The sequence below is a fragment of the Penicillium canescens genome (genome assembly GCF_028828765.1).
Source record: "Penicillium canescens strain IBT 15451 chromosome Unknown utg000002l_segment0_segment0, whole genome shotgun sequence".
In the NCBI taxonomy this organism is placed as follows: Eukaryota; Fungi; Ascomycota; class Eurotiomycetes; order Eurotiales; family Aspergillaceae; genus Penicillium; species Penicillium canescens.
Window position 1 is genome coordinate 645,944 of NW_026703964.1, and position 17,152 is coordinate 663,095.

General features: G+C 47.4%; 7 protein-coding genes across 7 annotated transcripts; 4 read left to right on the forward strand and 3 right to left on the reverse strand.

Annotated features, from left to right (window-relative positions):
- Nucleotides 1-1,048: 1,048 nt before the first annotated feature.
- On the forward strand, nt 1,049-2,035 carry N7446_001425 (uncharacterized protein; the record flags this gene model as incomplete). The annotated part of the gene is made up of 1 exon (XM_058510174.1): nt 1,049-2,035. One exon carries the CDS (start codon nt 1,049-1,051, stop codon nt 2,033-2,035), a length of 987 nt encoding a protein of 328 aa, XP_058375710.1.
- A 1,535-nt stretch (nt 2,036-3,570) lies between these two features.
- N7446_001426 (uncharacterized protein) lies at nt 3,571-4,287 on the forward strand (the record flags this gene model as incomplete). Its single annotated transcript, XM_058510175.1, has 3 exons — nt 3,571-3,662; nt 3,735-3,905; nt 3,954-4,287. 3 exons carry the CDS (start codon nt 3,571-3,573, stop codon nt 4,285-4,287), a joined length of 597 nt encoding a protein of 198 aa, XP_058375711.1.
- A 295-nt stretch (nt 4,288-4,582) lies between these two features.
- N7446_001427 (uncharacterized protein) lies at nt 4,583-5,870 on the forward strand (the record flags this gene model as incomplete). The annotated part of the gene is made up of 4 exons (XM_058510176.1): nt 4,583-4,684; nt 4,748-5,177; nt 5,239-5,762; nt 5,823-5,870. 4 exons carry the CDS (start codon nt 4,583-4,585, stop codon nt 5,868-5,870), a joined length of 1,104 nt encoding a protein of 367 aa, XP_058375712.1.
- A 458-nt stretch (nt 5,871-6,328) lies between these two features.
- N7446_001428 (heme-dependent oxidative N-demethylase family protein) lies at nt 6,329-7,407 on the reverse strand (the record flags this gene model as incomplete). The annotated part of the gene is made up of 3 exons (XM_058510177.1): nt 6,329-6,734; nt 6,800-6,922; nt 6,980-7,407. 3 exons carry the CDS (start codon nt 7,405-7,407, stop codon nt 6,329-6,331), a joined length of 957 nt encoding a protein of 318 aa, XP_058375713.1.
- Nucleotides 7,408-10,503: 3,096 nt separating this feature from the next.
- Nucleotides 10,504-11,741, reverse strand: N7446_001429 (SDR family oxidoreductase; the record flags this gene model as incomplete). The annotated part of the gene is made up of 6 exons (XM_058510178.1): nt 10,504-10,647; nt 10,706-10,792; nt 10,851-10,922; nt 10,969-11,095; nt 11,159-11,616; nt 11,666-11,741. 6 exons carry the CDS (start codon nt 11,739-11,741, stop codon nt 10,520-10,522), a joined length of 948 nt encoding a protein of 315 aa, XP_058375714.1. The 3' UTR covers nt 10,504-10,519.
- Nucleotides 11,742-12,219: 478 nt separating this feature from the next.
- N7446_001430 (uncharacterized protein) lies at nt 12,220-14,150 on the forward strand (the record flags this gene model as incomplete). Its single annotated transcript, XM_058510179.1, has 6 exons — nt 12,220-12,536; nt 12,615-12,632; nt 12,682-13,191; nt 13,253-13,486; nt 13,548-13,795; nt 13,849-14,150. The coding sequence occupies 6 exons, from the start codon at nt 12,220-12,222 to the stop codon at nt 14,148-14,150; spliced, it is 1,629 nt and encodes a 542-aa protein (XP_058375715.1).
- A 432-nt stretch (nt 14,151-14,582) lies between these two features.
- Nucleotides 14,583-16,627, reverse strand: N7446_001431 (MFS transporter; the record flags this gene model as incomplete). Its single annotated transcript, XM_058510180.1, has 6 exons — nt 14,583-15,244; nt 15,302-15,349; nt 15,418-15,793; nt 15,858-16,271; nt 16,328-16,521; nt 16,573-16,627. The coding sequence occupies 6 exons, from the start codon at nt 16,625-16,627 to the stop codon at nt 14,583-14,585; spliced, it is 1,749 nt and encodes a 582-aa protein (XP_058375716.1).
- Nucleotides 16,628-17,152: the final 525 nt, after the last annotated feature.

The following is a 17,152-nucleotide window of genomic DNA, read 5'->3' on the forward strand; positions in this document are numbered from 1 at the left end:
TGGTGGTCACAGCCAGTTAGAACAAGTTTTCATCTTGGTCAATGTAGGTTGGTTGTTTGTGTTTATAGTTTGTGGTGCTTCAAAAATGTGTTTACGACGATATTATTATTATATCGTTCTTGATATTTATGCAACCCACCTAGAGAGCTCCGCATTCCCTAGACTTGGCAGTGGGAAGCATGTATAAAGCGTGCAGTCCAAATCAGATGTATCATCGGTTGTAAGAATTTAATTAAAGTTGCATTACTGATGAATATGAACTAGAATACCCTCGACAGACCAATGATTAGGTCATACGTACAAATGGAGAGCAAAGAGCACTACAGAGTAGAATTGAAGACAGAGCGAGAGTAAACTAGAAAATGGACGCCCAACTAGGAGACCCTTCCCCATAGACCCTGAACATGTCCCCCAGAAACCCCGGGATTCCCGCTAAACTTGGCCCGCTTTTCCCTTAGCCCCTCGCTAATCGCACGCCACTGATGCTACTCTTCATGCAGGAGCAAAACAGGCTAAAAGCCATCCACTCCATCTACACCAGGTGCTTCTCTCGTCAGAAGGCACGGTACTCGTTATCAGAATCAGGAGTTCCGCTGTTGTGGGGTACTCAGATGCGTTTCAGCAAAACAAATGGCGTGTCACATGTATATTACTCATCAGACATGACACACCTGGACACGAACTATGTCTCAGAGTGTGTTGACCTGAAAAAAAGGAGAAGTGATCTACACAGCACTAGCCTATTTGAAAGGCGCGATATATGACCAAAGGGGCAAACTCCCGACGGGTTGAACAGCTCTTTCCAGCGATACTCGGTAAAATGGATTTGCATGGCTGAAACGTAGGTAGAATAGCTCATGAATTCTCCCGGTTAAGCCACTTGGAGTTTATCCATTAAGGCAAGAAGCAATCTATCTGTCTTGTTCGGGGTATTCTTGCCAAAGCCAAGCCTTATGTAGGACATATAAAGCCGTCTGGCCTTCGTTTCGAATTATTGCCTCACACCTCTCTAGCTTTGAACACTTCGCTTTTCAGAAAACACACCGCAATGAGACCCCCAATGACTAAAGCTTACTTGCTGTCGTCTGGCATTGTCCTGCTGGCATCGGTGCTAGGTGTTTCGGCGGACTGCGACCTTCCCTCTACCTACCGGTGGACATCAACTGGTGCGCTAGCCGAGCCTAAGTCAGGATGGTCGGCTCTCAAAGACTTTACCAATGTGGTCTACAACGGCAAGCATCTGGTGTATGCATCGGCACCTGATACATCAGGGAGCTACCACTCAATGAACTTTGGCCTATTTTCGGACTGGTCTGATATGGCCTCGGCGAGCCAGAACGTCATGAATGTCGGCACTGTTGCCCCCACGCTCTTCTACTTCCAACCGAAGAACGTTTGGATTTTGGCCTATCAATGGGGCTCTACCGCGTTCTCCTACCGAACTTCAAGTGATCCTTCGAACGCCAATGGATGGTCTTCAGAGCAGCCGCTTTTCTCGGGAAGCATCTCCGGCTCTAGTACTGGCGTTATCGACCAAGCAGTCATTGGCGATGCTAAAAATATGTACCTATTTTTTGCGGGAGACAATGGCAAGATCTACCGCACTAGCATGCCCATTGATCGTTTCCCGGGCAACTTCGGAACGGTGTCAGAAGTGATCATGAGTGACACGACCGCAAATCTGTTTGAAGCAGTTCAGGTGTATACCATCCAAGGCCAGAACAAATACTTGATGATCGTCGAGGCGATGGGGGCAAATGGACGGTTTTTCCGCTCCTTCACTGCCAACAGTCTTGACGGTTCGTGGACAGCGCAAGCGGCAACTGAGGACCGGCCATTTGCTGGAAAGGCCAACAGCGGCGCTACATGGACCAACGACATCAGCCACGGAGATCTTGTTCGCCACAACCCTGATCAGACGATGACCGTTGACCCGTGTAACCTTCAGCTTCTCTACCAGGGAAGAGACCCTAACGCTAACAGCAACTACAACACTCTACCTTACAGACCGGGTGTCCTGACACTGCAGCGATAAAGGAAACATTCCAAACATTCCATTTGCTCCATATTCATATACTTTGGCGAGTAGATATGATCCAACCCAATTGAGTATTCGGACAGTGATGAGCCTACAAATCCTATGTATTTAAATGTTTGGAATGGGAACCGGGATTAACGACTGGAAGACTTTGCAGCAGAATGTAATTCCAGTAAAGGTCATAGGGAAAGAAAAATTTAAGGTTCTATCTAGCACATATGTAGTCTCTAGTTCTGTAATTGAATGTCCAGGGCAGAGTTGAGTTTAATTATGTGAGCTACCGGTTGCTTTACTCACATTGAGGATTCAGCGCCAGCTAGGTGCATCAAATTAACGTACAAACATTTGCAATTAGAGCATCAGGGAAAAAAATAATCTTTTTCACGGTAATACAATAGAGTATTCTGTAATGAGCGGATGGCTGTTGGCTTCATCAACGTTGGTGCTGGACCCGAGTCAAAGGCCCGGAACTACGCTCAAGCTAGCCTGATGCTCACATAGCTACGAATATACTATATGACTGTCGATCCTATCTGATACGCCATTATTCCGGAGATTTGTCCACCCTTTTCCACAACAAAGGCGTTTGTTTGATTCGTATCGCCTATTATATTACTCGGATTGTGTCCAACAGTGTCAAACCCCTCATGTTGAATTCAACTGCGGGGAACTAGCGTTGGAACACTGCTTTCCTTCCGGGTGTCTTTTCCTTCCTCTTCTTTGTCTGGGCTTTTTCTTCCGTCTTCCTGAAACGAAGGACAAACATATGAAGAGTTCGGCATTTTGTTCGCTCGCCGAGTGAAATTTGGCAAACATAGGGTTAATGCTTTCGCTGAGGTTGAACCGGTCCTCCAGAAAAACGATGAGAAGTAGCGACCTCTATATAAATTTCTATCATTTTCAGAGGAGAAAATGAAGGTTTCGAAGTGGAGCTCTTCCATCGATCGGGCCCAGAAGCTACCAAGATGTATTTAAAGTTTAATTTGTCAACAATTGTCCAAGCAGCGTAGCCGCGCCCCATTAGTCCATGTAAATAATCATGATACTTTGTAGTTGACGTAGGAGAGACGATTGGCCCTGTTATATTTCCAATGAACTTGGTGGCTCTCATAAGCGACCGATCGCACAGCCCAATCGGATAGTTGTCGCCATCATATCCTTTTATTCTCAACAGCATGATTTTTTTTGTTGGTTTAAGAACCTTTCAAACGAGCATTTAGTTTCAGGAAAGCTAGAATTTCACGAAATGGCACGCCTAACCACGCCCGGGTGGGAGTATTAATTGACCCGGACTTACAGCCTAAGAGCCTCCAAACCTGAAGAGTGAGGGGTACGCGCCTCAGCTGCAGAACTTCTGCATCCAGCCTCCTCAGCTTTTGAAACTACTCCCTCACTCGTTTTATTCAGTCGAACCTGGGTCTATCTACACTCGTTAATCATTTTTTATGTTGCATTTTGATTACGGTTGAACATATCTGCGGCCCAAAGCTATCCCAGTTCCCTGACGAATCGGTTGGAGACGGCTCGCCCATATGCCAGTCTCATCCTTGAAACTTAATCAATCTGCTGTCTCAGCACCATGGCGGGTTTTAACGGTTTTTTTTGCGGCACTGCTGCTTCTCGGGTCAGTTGTATTATCTCGATAATTGAGTTTTCTCAACAGCATAAGGTCGCTGACTATTATTTTGGGCGTTAGTTATATGATCTTGGCCGTGGCAATCAATAACACCCAAGACACATTGCGAATCGACATCACTGGATCTATAACTTGCGCATTCGTTTTTGTTGGAGTATCCTATATCTCATCAGCCCTGGTCGTTTTCTGTCAGCGACATCAGAAGCTTTTCCTAATTCACTACGTCTTTTGGTACGTTTTGTGGTCGCACGAAGCTGATGACGCAGCTAATGATCTCAGTCCCTACTCGATAATAAACCTGCTCGCACTTTTTAATGCCCTGTTCCATGTCCTTGCGCGCGACTTACCCCTGAACACCCTACGTGTCATGAGCATTGGGCTGCCCGCTGCGTTTTTTGCAATATATCCTCTCGCAGCGCTGTTCGTCTACCATGACAACAGCTCTAGCCGTCCCCACCGAGAGGATGGTACTCCCTTGCTTAGTGACGAAGAAATGCAGCGAAGACAGATGCTTCGCTTGCTTCAAGATCAGTCAAGTGCGCCGTCGCCAGATCTTATTCGAAACACCTATCGATTTGATTTACCTCAGTACGACGCGGCTCCGAGATATTAGAGCGATGCGTGGTCCACGGTCCGTAGAGGGGAAACTGCACGGTCGCACCAAGGATAGAAACATATGGAATTTGTTCATATAAAATATTAGTAGTAACATGATACTGAAAGCCAACACATGTTTTCCGTAGAGGCATGTGTCGGGAAGTACATAGTCTCAGTACCCGTGCCGGCAAGCAACTTAATCAGCACGCGTTGGACCTCGGCTCTTTCCGCATTTAAAAGTCCAGGAACCCGCCGCCGTCCGCGACGTCGACCTCATTAATTTTCTAGACGATCTGTACTACTTTAACAACATGGCTAAACGCGTGACCATCTTTGATCCTCCAGAGCAGGATCATTCCAAGGCGCTCATTGAGAATGTACTCGATCTGACGCCTGTGGCGGACCTCGGCCCAGTATGCATACCATCGCACAACTCGAGCATCTGTCCCAGTCTAACAAATCGCCTTTCTGTATAGGATGTCTTCACAAATACTCGCCCCCTATGGCATCCCCCCGGAGCTCGCGGCATCTACGGTGGTGCAGCGATCGCGCAGTCCCTATCAGCAGCGATGCGAACAGTCCCCACCGACTACGCCGTCCATAGCATGCACTGCTACTTTGTCCTTGCTGGTGACTCCGAGATTCCGATCTTATATCATGTCGAGCGGGTCCGCGATGGAAGAAGCTTTATAACAAGGACCGTGCAGGCGCGACAACGGGGTCGGCCTATCTTCACTACAACGCTGAGTTTTAGTCGCGTAGGCAGTGGTGGCCAGAAGACGCTCAACCATGCTACCCCGAAGCCGGATGTGGGATTACCGACTGATGCTGAACCGGGAAGTATCAGGGCTCTGAGTGATGCTGGCGGAGGTCCATTTGAATCGAGGAAGGCGGGCATTGTGAACCGTAAGTATCGGACCGGAGCGTCCACGCTATGCAATTCATAATGACAAAACTCATAAAATAGGCGACTCTCCCAACCCAGAAGACAAGAAAATTCGACGGTATATCCGCGCTCGTGGTCACATCTCCGATGAAGGCGCCTATCAAGCACACCTGTCCGCTCTCGCCTACATCACCGATAGCTACTTCATCGGAACTGTCTCCCGCGTCCACGATATCCCCCGATTCTCATCGCGTGCTGAATTGGAGGGTCTTTTGAAAGCTCTCAAGAACCCATCAGACCTCGACGACGAGGATATCACCCGAGCCCTGAAGGAGCTGAAGGAAGAGGAGGCCGCGGAATTGCGCCGCCGGATAGAAGGTGCCCTTGTCAAAGCCACCAACGTCAAATCCGAGAAAGATCATAATGAAGTTGGCATGATGGTCAGCCTGGATCACTCGATTTATTTCCACAACCCCATGGCATTCCGGGCTGATGAGTGGATGCTGTCTGAAACAGAAAGCACCTGGGCCGGAGAGGGACGAGGATTAGCACTCCAGAAGATTTGGTCCAAGGATGGACTACTTATTGCTACTTGCACACAAGAGGTATGTGCATTGATCATGCCTTCCTATTGAGTTATTGGCTCATGCTGACATTGATAATAGGGTGTCGTGCGTTTAAAGCAAGATAAGCCCCCAAAGTCAAAGATCTAAGCACCTTGGCTATACCCCTACTGACCGACTTACTTCTTCCTCTTGGATCATCATTGTTTTCCTTCGATTCTCCTGACACAACATAGATTTGGGTTCACTACCCACTACTTTTGACTTCATGTGATTCTATTATTGTACCCAAAGTTTGCCTAAGCTTGCTTCGAGCTCTACTGCACAAGTGTTCTTTTTAATATAATATATAGAAATAACCATATATTTGTCTCCTGATATCTTTTTGTACCTTCGAAAACAATATTGATGCCTGCACAATCAGATCAATTTTTCATCCTGGATTTGACTTTTGAATCTGAAATTGACGGGAACAAACAGCGCAAGACTTGAACCAACAAAAAACAACTTTTACGTTGTTGACAAAAAGCCGCCGATCCATTTTTGATCTTCCAGAGCCAGTATGCGAAACGGACACAGCAAATAACGAATAGTGTTACAAGTTCAACTCAATCTTCATACTTCTCGGGCTCAATCTTGCCCTCCTCCACCTGCCTCTGATAGAATTCCAAAACCTTAGCCCCCCACACATGTTTCCCCTTATACTCCCCAACATAGTCAGGCCAACTCCTCATTTCCTTGGCAAGATTATTCAGCTCTTGCATGGGGAGCTCCTCCAGAGGCGTGAGATACGTCTTCACGCCAAAGACGATAGCTCCCGTTCGTGGCAGTCGACGGAATGTTTGTCTTTCACGGCGAACGAGGATTTCCGAGGGGAGGGGGTTGACTAGCTCCTTTTCGCAGAGTGCCTTTGGTCGGTACAGAATCTCTGTTAGGTTCTCATCGGGTCGTTTTACTTCGATGAAGTAGTTTGAGCGCTCCATTGGCGAGGTTGGAGTTAGACGGGCGAGGAATCTGGGAGCTTGGTTAGTATCCTTTGCCTCTGGTGGCCATTCTCCAGGGCTTGTATGATTACTTACTTGTCCACGGAGTTGGCAACGTGCTGGTGCCATAGAGGTACTGGGCCATGCAGTTGAGAGATGGTCCAGCCGATTCTCTGTTGCACTGTCCATCCTGTAGGGAACAAACTGGCACTCGCTGCTCTGGAATGGTGTCAGTGTTAAGCATTGGCATTGGCATCGACACTGGTTCTGACTTACAGATAATATTCGCCCTCCTCGTTCATCATCAAAACGCTGAGGTCCTCCATTGTGAGACGCACGGCAGCCTCGAGGGCGTCGGCTACGCCCTCATTGGGGTCGCGTCCACTGACTGTGAATTTGTCGCCGGTCATGCAATTATTGACGATCTTTTGGTTGTTTTTGATGTTCATATCAAAATTGTTGGGGAATCTTTCGCAGAGGAAGTCTGATACCTCCTCCAGTGCCTCCTGGCACGCATCGACAGACTCTGGGAGGCACCGTAAAACCTCGGATCTTTTCTCGTGCAACAACTGGTTGCGTACACGGTGCTCATCCATATAGTTTTTGTCGAGAGTGAGCCAGTTTTGTGCGTCGAGTTTGCGGATATCCATCATGACACGGTACCGCTCTCTCCCTTTGATGGGCTGCGCTGGGTAAGGTGCCATGGACTTGACATCTGATGAAGTGGAGGCATGATTTAAACAATACTTTTCCGACTTTGGTGACAGCCACTGAAACAGCTGTTTGTGATGTTTTACGGCGAATAGAAAGACGAATATCGGAATCGCCACGAACGAAAAGGCTGTCATACTTTTCCCATTCAATGTGCTCACGTTCTAAGGCGTTGGAACTTGTCTTCTTTTGGAAAATGAAGTCGACTAATTAACAACGCTGAATTTCAAAGGAAGGAAAAAGAAAAGAAAAAAAGGATGATCATGGAGTAAGTCATCCGGAGCAGGTGGACATAAATATGACCTCGGAGACATGAACAATGACCTAATCCGGGACTAGGCAGCAAACTTGAAAGATCACCAGACAATCAAGTCAGCTCTAGTTCTCGGGGGGAAAATGGATAGCTCTGGCAGCTGCATTCCACATTCCTGATTCAGCGGAAACTGTGCCTGCGGAACTGTTGTGATACGCTCAAGGATTCCCCGCAAAAAAAAAATAGCCCAATTTCGCCGGGGAGTACTGACAGCCACATGATCTCAGGGTTTTTTTTTTCTAATTATTGTTTTGTGTTCAGTTCGAGGTATGCAGGCTGTGCACCAGATCAGCTCGAGTGGAGGGCAAACTCTCAAAATCCCCAAGTTTTAACTGGCTCCCGGCTGGATATGAGAAGGCACCCCCACACAGTTAGATCTTTCACTAATCCCAGAATAGCAATCTAGGCACAAAATCCCCCAGCCTTGAATCGTCAAGCTCACGTACACTGTCAGTGCGCGGCGCCCCCGTGAACTGCTAGCCCTGCCGAACAACAATGCCAACATGTTAAAGGCAAAATTAGGCCCCGGATACCCTCGGAGGAAGTAATTCCCAGCACATGATTCGTACCGCGCGACGCGCTTGCCAATGTATGTACCCAAAGGCTGAAGGGAGCGAATGTTTGATCTGAGTCACGCAGGTCCAGCTCCTGTTGATCGCCCGCAGCACCCGCGCCTTCGGGGATACTTGAGCTGACTGGCTCGGGGCCTGATCTAGCTCAGGTGCACATCACACCGTCACCAAACTAAATCGATGGGCACATGGAATGGGCTGACGTATCACAGCCCTGGAGGTGGGGGGCTCTAAGGGGCTGTTCTCCAACGGCCCAGTGCCCTTCACTTCCGCGGCCCCGATCTAAAGATACCGGAATGAATCTTATTACTTCTGTTTGACCTGTTTGAGATGCAATTGCGTTCGGCTAACACATTTAATACGTCTACATTCTATACTAAGTCCCGGTCGGACACCACGAAAACTTGGAAACAGGAAATAGCCCAAAATTGTAAATCACCATTGACTGGAATAGAATTGCCACTATTTGTCCCACCCTGGGATCACCAGGCCCAGAACACGCCATACACTCCACAGCTCTGGGGCTCCCGCTGCAACCGCTTATCCCCCTTTCGCGCAAAGCGCGATTGCCGCTATGTCTTACATGTCTTTTTTCGGTGCATTCCCTATCGATTTTCTGTTGTTTTGGATTGAAAGGCTATGATGATTATTATTATGATTAGTCTATTTTCTATTTTGCCCTTTTTCGCCTCCTCGTCATAGCCACGCTAATGCCCGTCACATATTGAAACACAGACCACCATATCTAGGGTCAATTGAATCGATCTGCAATGTATAAAAGATATTTGCCACCGCTACTTGGAATTGACACGATTTGTTTGCGCATTTTATTCAGGACCAGAAAAGGCAGAAAAGGCATCCAAATACATAATCCTTTCGTAGTTCCTACTCGACGCGTTTCTGAATCCAAAACACCCACCCCACCCAATCAATGCCTCTGCATTACCGTGTCCAAGTCTTCCTTTCTGGGCAGGGTCTGGACCTCTACCCGATCCTAGCCTCGACTCCTATCCCTGATCCTAGCCCTGGCCCTGGCACTGACGATTAGAGTGGAGATCAATGCAAGTCAACCCTGTCAACGGGTGTTAATCGCCCCCATCAAGTCCGTAAATTCTAACGATTTCCAATTCTTTCAACTGCGCACAGACGGTGAGATCAGCTGCCTCGACGCAATCCCTCTCACTGAATGACGGCAATTGCATCCGTCGGAAAGGCAGTTTGGACCGAGAGGGAGGCCGTCCGCGTTCCTTGATTGGCTGAGGTTGCCTGCCGTTCGGCGCTGGGTATACTGTATTTGTTTTTTTTTTCGTAAGGCTAGCGTTCCTTACATTAGTATCGCCTGGGGCGTCTTTTAGGGATAAAAGGGTAAAGCCACAAATCTGCATCAGATCATTCGTGAAATAAGCCACGTAGGGGTATCTGTCAGCTATTCCTAGAATGTTCACGGGTGGTGGCACAAGTACGGCAGTCTGACAAGGCCATCACTCAAAACTAATTCTGCCACCGCTATACATACCAATACAGTCGACTTGCTTGGTTTCATCATTAAGGCTACTGATACTGAGCACCACGTAAAGGTGTAAGTTATTGTTTAGGGCGCTGTATATAGGTATCCCGTACGGCTAGGGCGGTCTAAAAATGGTCTAGAAAACTGTCTCGAAAACGGTCTGTCCAATGGTGTTGAAACATTTGCTAATATGTCACTATAGAAGAATAGCTTTCGTACGAATCTGTAATTATCTAAAGCGGTAATAGGGGCAGCAAGGGAGGAGGTAAGAGGTTTGTATGGGGAAAATTAGTCTTGAGCTGATGGCCTTGTTAGGCTGCCGTACGCAAGAGTATTGCCTTTCTATCAGCCACGTTCTTGGTAGTCACGTTGTGTCTGATGTATCTGTCAAATTGGATCTAGCTGATTCGTCGGATCATAAGCCATGTCGAATGTGGAAACTTGTCTTGCTCACTTGTTTGCCTCGACGGAGTATGACGTTGTTCGACAGTTGATGGCTCGAAATTCCTGGATCTGGTTTGTTTTGGCCCCTGTATGTGAGGTACTTGTTTCGCATGTCATAGCGACATGGACCTGGAAGAAAATGACAAGAATGAAAGTCGTACTAAATCTCAGAATGTACATTTAATTCTCTAACTTGAACAAGTGGCCTTCAGCTGGATATTACCAAGCGCCATGACGTAAATTTGTGCCCCTTGCAATGTCATCCGGCTTTACAAATTGAATTCTTCCCCAAGGAGACGTTCGCCTAGATGCCACAGCCTATCGGCAGTCTCTGCTCCGCAAGCATGATTCGCTGGATTCTTCAGTTGACAATCACTGAGATATGAGCCCGACAGTTCTAAGATGACAACTTTGTTAGTAGCTCGAACCAGGTTAGACTCCAGATATATAATGACCTTCAAGGGCTGGATCCAGAGCAGCGACCAAAGTAGTGGCGCATCCTTGTTGAAGCGTCTTCCTCTCTGCGACTTCAAAATCCGGAACTTGAAGAGTCAGCTAGCTCTGATGGCACATAACGGCAGGATAACAATATCAACGCACTTGATTGTGACTTTGCTCTAGCATCTGACATTGACTCGGAATCGACATGACGCTGTAGACCTGATGCAATACCTAATTCTGTTAAATCCGCACCTGCAGAATCCTTGCTATGACTTACTTCCGGGATGAATCGCAAAAGAAGCGACTTCACTACTTGGGATACTTCTTGCGAGGTGGACGGCCATCAGGATTAATGCTGTTTTTGACTGGCCATATGCTTTCCATGTATCATAGGCAGTACCACCCTAGTGGACAGAGGTCCGCCGTTAGAAAAGATGCACTTAAAAAGTCTCATGGTAGTTGCTCACCTCAAAATTTAGATCTTCGAATCGAATACCCTCAAACCGATGTGCGGAGCTGCTCACGTTGACAATACGTGCGCCTGGTCCCGCAGCGCGGAGCTTAGGGAGAAGCAGCCCAGTAAAGAGGAAGGGACCGAGGAAATTTGTTCCAAATTGTACCTCAAATCCGTCTTTGGTGGTGTTATACGGACAAGCCATGATGGCGGCATTATTGATGAGAACATCAATGCGATCGAATTGACCGTTTATTTCTGCAGCGGCTTCCCTTATTGAGTTTCGATTACTTAGATCCAAGGAGACGAAAGTTACTGTGATGTTTGGGTTGATCTCGGTGATCCTTTCGATGACTGGTTGAATTTTGGTACGATCCCGACCTGCAAGAATGATAGCTGATGGAGATCTGGATGCTAGACAGAGGGCAGTTTCTGCACCAATTCCTCCGTTACTTGGGCCGGTGATTAGAACTGGATCTGAGATTAGTTGATGTCGTTGGGCGAAAGTGATTCCTCTTACATGTCCGTCCTTCGATCCTCTCTGCAAATTCGTGCACGACTTCATTACCCGTAGATGACCACGACCAGGTAGACATTCTGGTAGAGTGTTCATGTATGAACCTTATTCTTGTATATTTTGTAACTGGGCCACAAGTGGTTTATATAGGTAGCGCTTACTGGGCAACCAAAAGTCTAAGCCTCCGGATATCGCTTTTAAAGCTCCGTCATCTCCTTAACTCCGTCACTGTGCATGAAGGCGTTTCCTTCCCCAATACTTTGATTTTGCTTGCAATTTTTTTTTCGCGCGAGGTCAATACTCAGATAAAATAACACAGATTAATTATTCCTCAGTGTCCCGTCCAATTCATGATTGGCGCACGTCAGGGATTCGGGCCCCGCCATGTCACTCCCAGGGCGCACTGACTAATGACCCGAGTTTCGATTCTTGAGGTTGACTTCATTTTCAAATTTGAATCTCGAATATAATCTTATACCTAATGTCCTGTTAGCTACCTGGAACTAAGGATCAGAGCTAGCCACCACATCCCTCATTTTCAACACCGGACTGATGAAATGTCTCAAACAAAAGTGCACACCGAAGCTCGAACAGTGGGCGTGGAACTCGATGAATTAAACCAACCTTCCATGCTAGATACACAACTCCGCGAGTCCCTAGAAGCATATTTAGTGCGTCATTCGCCGGACGAAGAGCCGTCTACCGAGCACGTTTATGATGACCGACCCAGAGATCTTTCTCGGAGCAATGCGGTGATCTTAATTACTACCCTCTCCGGCATTACTTTTGTCGGGAGCATGAGTGGTGGACTATTGACCGTTGGACTGCCCACCATCGCTGCCGACTTAGACTTACCGGATAACCTATTGCTTTGGTGAGTGACATTATCATATTGTTGTTCATATGAAACCCAATTTTCCACTTAGTCTAACCAACATTCGACTTGCTTTAGGCCAGCCTCAGTCTACTCGTGGGTTTCCGCTCCCAATTTCCACTGAGAAATATCTAACCAATTTCAGTCTTGCAAATGGATGCTGCCTCCTGCTCGCAGGCTCCATAGCGGACTTAATAGGCAACCGAATGATAAACATAATCGGCTGTTTCCTTCTAGGGTCATTTATTCTTGCATGTGGTGTAGCCCAGACTGGCATCCAAATGATTCTCTTCCGCACACTCCAAGGCATCGCAACATCTATGTGCCTTCCGACGGCTTTTAGCATCTTGACAGATTCCATGCCGACTGGAAAACGTCGAAATATCGGATTTGCTTGTCTTGGACTCGGACAGCCCCTGGGATTTTCAGGTGGACTTGTGCTTGGTGGCCTTTTCCAGGCTACGTCTCTAGGCTGGAGATTTGGTTACTATCTCTGTGCAGGGGCTGCCTTGATCCTTGCGATTTTGAACTTTTTCAAGTTGCCAAAGGATGCAGAGCGAGGACCTATCTCTTGGCACAGATTTCGTTCTGAGATCGACTGGATTGGAATTTTCTTGTCGAGCGCTTGCTTAGGCATAATTTCCTATGTGTTTGCGTAAGTTTACCTTTTATTGTTATTGGTCCGATCAGGTTGATTCAATTAACTCGGTTTACAGCACCATCACGGATAGCCCGTCCAACATTAGCACACCTGAAAATATCGTCTTGCTCTGTGCTGCTGGTATTATGATCCCTGTATTTTGGGCCTGGATGAATTGGCGAGAGAAAAACGGCAAGCCCGCCCTGATCCCAAACTCTCTGTGGAAAAACACAGCCTTTGCTTCCGTCTGTATTATGGTTCTGCTGTCCTGGGCAGTCTTGAACGGAATGGAAACTATTCTCAGTCTTTTGTAAGTTCTGATCAACGTCGCCTGGGAATTATACTTCTAACCGCTGAATTACGGAGTACAGCTTCCAAGAGGTGCAGAACCTATCTGCCTTCCAGGCTGCACTTCGGTTCTTACCAAACATAGTCATTGGCATCATCCTCAACGTGGGTACCGGACTTCTCGTTCATCGCTTGCATGCAAATCATCTGGTGCTTGTCAGCACAGTACTGAGTGCTGGATCCCCACTCCTGATGGCTATAATTAATCCGAGTTGGTCGTGGTGGTATTGCGCGTTCTGGGCTATGCTGCTTGGTCCTCTTTCGGCAGATGGTAGGCTTTTTTTCGTCTTGCCCTTTGAGAATCCACTGACAATCCACAAATAGTTATTTTCACGGTTGCGAACCTCATTATTACCGACGCGTTCACTCCTAAGACGCAGGGTCTTGCTGGCGCCGTATTTAACACGATCGCGCAGTTTGGAACATCTATTGGATTAACCATCTTTGCCATCATCTCCGCGGGTGTCACTCAGAGTTCCGCGTATTCAAACAAAGGTTCTGCGGAAGCACTGATGACCGGCTATAGAGCTGTGTTCTGGACCTGTTTCGGGTTGATGGTGGCGGCATGTGGTGTTGGAGCCTGGGGATTGCGCAAGGTTGGAAAGGTTGGGTTGAAGAGGGAGTAATATAATGAAGGACAAGTATGTACAGAGGGTGCGCTAGAATAGATAAGTTCGGAGATAGCGAAGTTCAAGTCAATATCATTAGTGCGCGACCCTTGCCTGATGCGATACTACGATGTGTGGATGGTATGTAGTGTGCCCAAATACATCAAATGTAGGGAACTTGCGATCATGGAAAAAAGAAAAGATGATTTAAACACCTGCACATGCTTCCGGATCGACTTTCCTGATGCAACTCATCAAGCTTCTATTTTCGTAAACATTAGAGAATAAGTATGTTGTGCGTATCGCCTCATGATAAAATGTCAAAACTTTTGAATCGCCAAAATGATGATAACATATCGAAGCAAAGACCTGTTGCCGTGTTCCAAATAAGACGGACAGGCCAACAATGAGTTCTGGAGGTATAAGTGAGAAACGAAAACTGCTATCGAATTAACAAATGATCGATGCCTTGTCTGCGTGGCTCCGGGCAGTATCAATCCTCGTCATCGAACCACCGGTATTGCACGATGGGACAGATTTAAGCTCGTTAGAGCCACTAGCAAGACGCTCCTCTCTTTCCAACTCTAGTCGTTCGACCTCCTTAAGGCGCTTGAGTTCCTGGCAGAACTTGCTATTAGCTCTAATCCGGTCACCATATCGGATAAAGGCAAAGGGGATAATGGAGACAACCAGACTGAGGAATGCAATAAGACTGCAAGCCCAGGCCACGCCGAGACGGTCGAACATTGGCTTGGCAGCCAGAGGAATCACGGCTCCCAGAATACTTCGCGTGCAGCTTGCAGCAGATTGTGCGCTAGCGGAAAGGGTTTCGTAGGCGTCCGTAAGATAGTTGAGCATTGCCATGAAAATGAGGAGATATCCCATTCCGAAGGGGATTCCGGAGAGGAAGGGTACAACCCAGTGGATGTTTGGTGAGGATGTCCATCCTACCCAGAACAGAGAGATTACATAAAGAGGTCCTCCGATGCAGGCGAGGGGAAGTCTTCGGTATTCTTCGATGAAGGCCCATTCGGCGTTGCGGGCTTTGGCTCGCGCTAGATAGCCATCGTACCATAGAAAAACTCCGCATGCAAGGATGGCGCCGATGCCGACTATTACAAGTAGGTCAATAATCATTTCCTGGTTTGGGGTAAATTGTAAAAACTTACTTGGCAGAAACATTAGACCAGAGACACCAGGGCTCATTTTGTAAATGCCTGCGAGAGAAAGTTAGGACTCGTCGCCAAAACGTAACTTCAAATAGTACTCGGCATAGATCACCGACCTTGGAAAATGATAGGGTAAGCCTCGAAATAGAGGTAGAAAATCGCGTATGCAAGCGCGAGATACAAGGAACTCAGAGAAACGATATACTCGTGCATAATCATACGGAAAGGTCGTGATATCGTGATGAGGAACATTTCTTGTAGGTTGTGGCTTTCCACGTCCAACGGCGAGACAATGCTCGAGTTGCCAGTATCTTTGCGTAGTTTGTGCGCACGACGCTTCAGGATCACCGGTCCATAGGTTTCTGGCATGAAGATGACCAATGGGAGAGTCGCCCCCGAGCAAATTAGTCCGATCCAGAAACACCATCGCCAGCTAACGACAGCAACAAAACCCGATACCCAGGGTCCGATGATGGGTCCAAAGGTTGTGCACTATACAGAAGTTAGCTTTCAATCTCAGACAAACTATGCGTAGTCAGGATGTGAAAGAACTTACGGCCATAAAATAAGCCATCAATCGACCTCGAAGCGTGGGATCATCATGGACGTCCGCAAACAATCCACCGACAGTGGCAATAGGCGCCGAGGCTACCATACCGTTGAGTAACCGGAATATGAGCAACGAGGTATATGAATCTGCAACCGCACATGCCAGCGTGAAGATCATGAAGCCACAATAAGCTATAAGCAAAGGTGGCTTCCGCCCGAAGTACTCAGAGCTGGGACCCCACAGTAAAGGTCCCAAAATGTAACCGATGAGAAAGATAGAAATTGGCAACACTAGAGCTGCTTGGTTGGTGATATTAAATTCCTCGGCGATCTGTGGGATGGCGTTGCTACAGATCGATGAGCCGATCGTGCTGTTCATGACCTGCATGACACCAGACGCGAGGACCAAGAACTTTCTTCTCTGTTGGGAATATTAGAAACCCGTTAAAGTTCTGATGAAACACTTGATAAACATACTCTTCCCCAATTCACGGGATTTTCTGGGTCATTCTGTCCGAAAGAAACAATTGTTTTGGAAGCCACACGACGAAACCGAGAGTACGAAGGGTTTTCATATCGTTCCTGAATAGGCTCATGATTGACTTCTGAATGTTGGTCCTCAGATTCGCGTGAACTGTGCTGTGACTCATTGGATGGCACCTCTACGTCCTCTATGCACCACTTCAGTACTTTGACCCCTATAATACAAAGGAGGGACTGACCTGTCGTTGACATGGCCTCTTGCATGTTCTCTTCGGCGGTAAAGTGGTCCGGCATTGTGGTGACCTTAGCTCGCCCATCAGGTTGGTGATGTGTAGGCTAAACGAAGATCCAGGCGGGACACAAGAATTATAAAGGCTCAAAGTCGAAAAAAACCTACCCCCACAGGGACCCAGTTCATGCTTGAGTCAGACAAATTAGAATGGCCTTCATGTGGATTCGGTATCCACATCCGTCAGGCAGGTTCTGCCTCGACGCCCTAGGTTTGACAAATGGAGTCTGCGTGCGAAACTGTTCTGGTTAATACAATGAGAAAGGGTCTAGCTTCCCCAGTCTAATTGGGTATCTGGTGGTGCTGATCAGCCAAGTAAGAGATCTGGCTCGGTTAGGACGGCTTCTTCCCCGACTTTTGGGCGCAAAACAGAAGCCAAGATTTCGTGGATTTCCCAAGTGGCAACTTGGGATGCTACTATATGCATTACCACATGACAACTCGCACAATACACCAACAGGCATGGCCTAGATAGGTCATCATGGGTTGTTTGCGATAAAACAAACGCAGACGGCTAGGGTGAAGCCAGC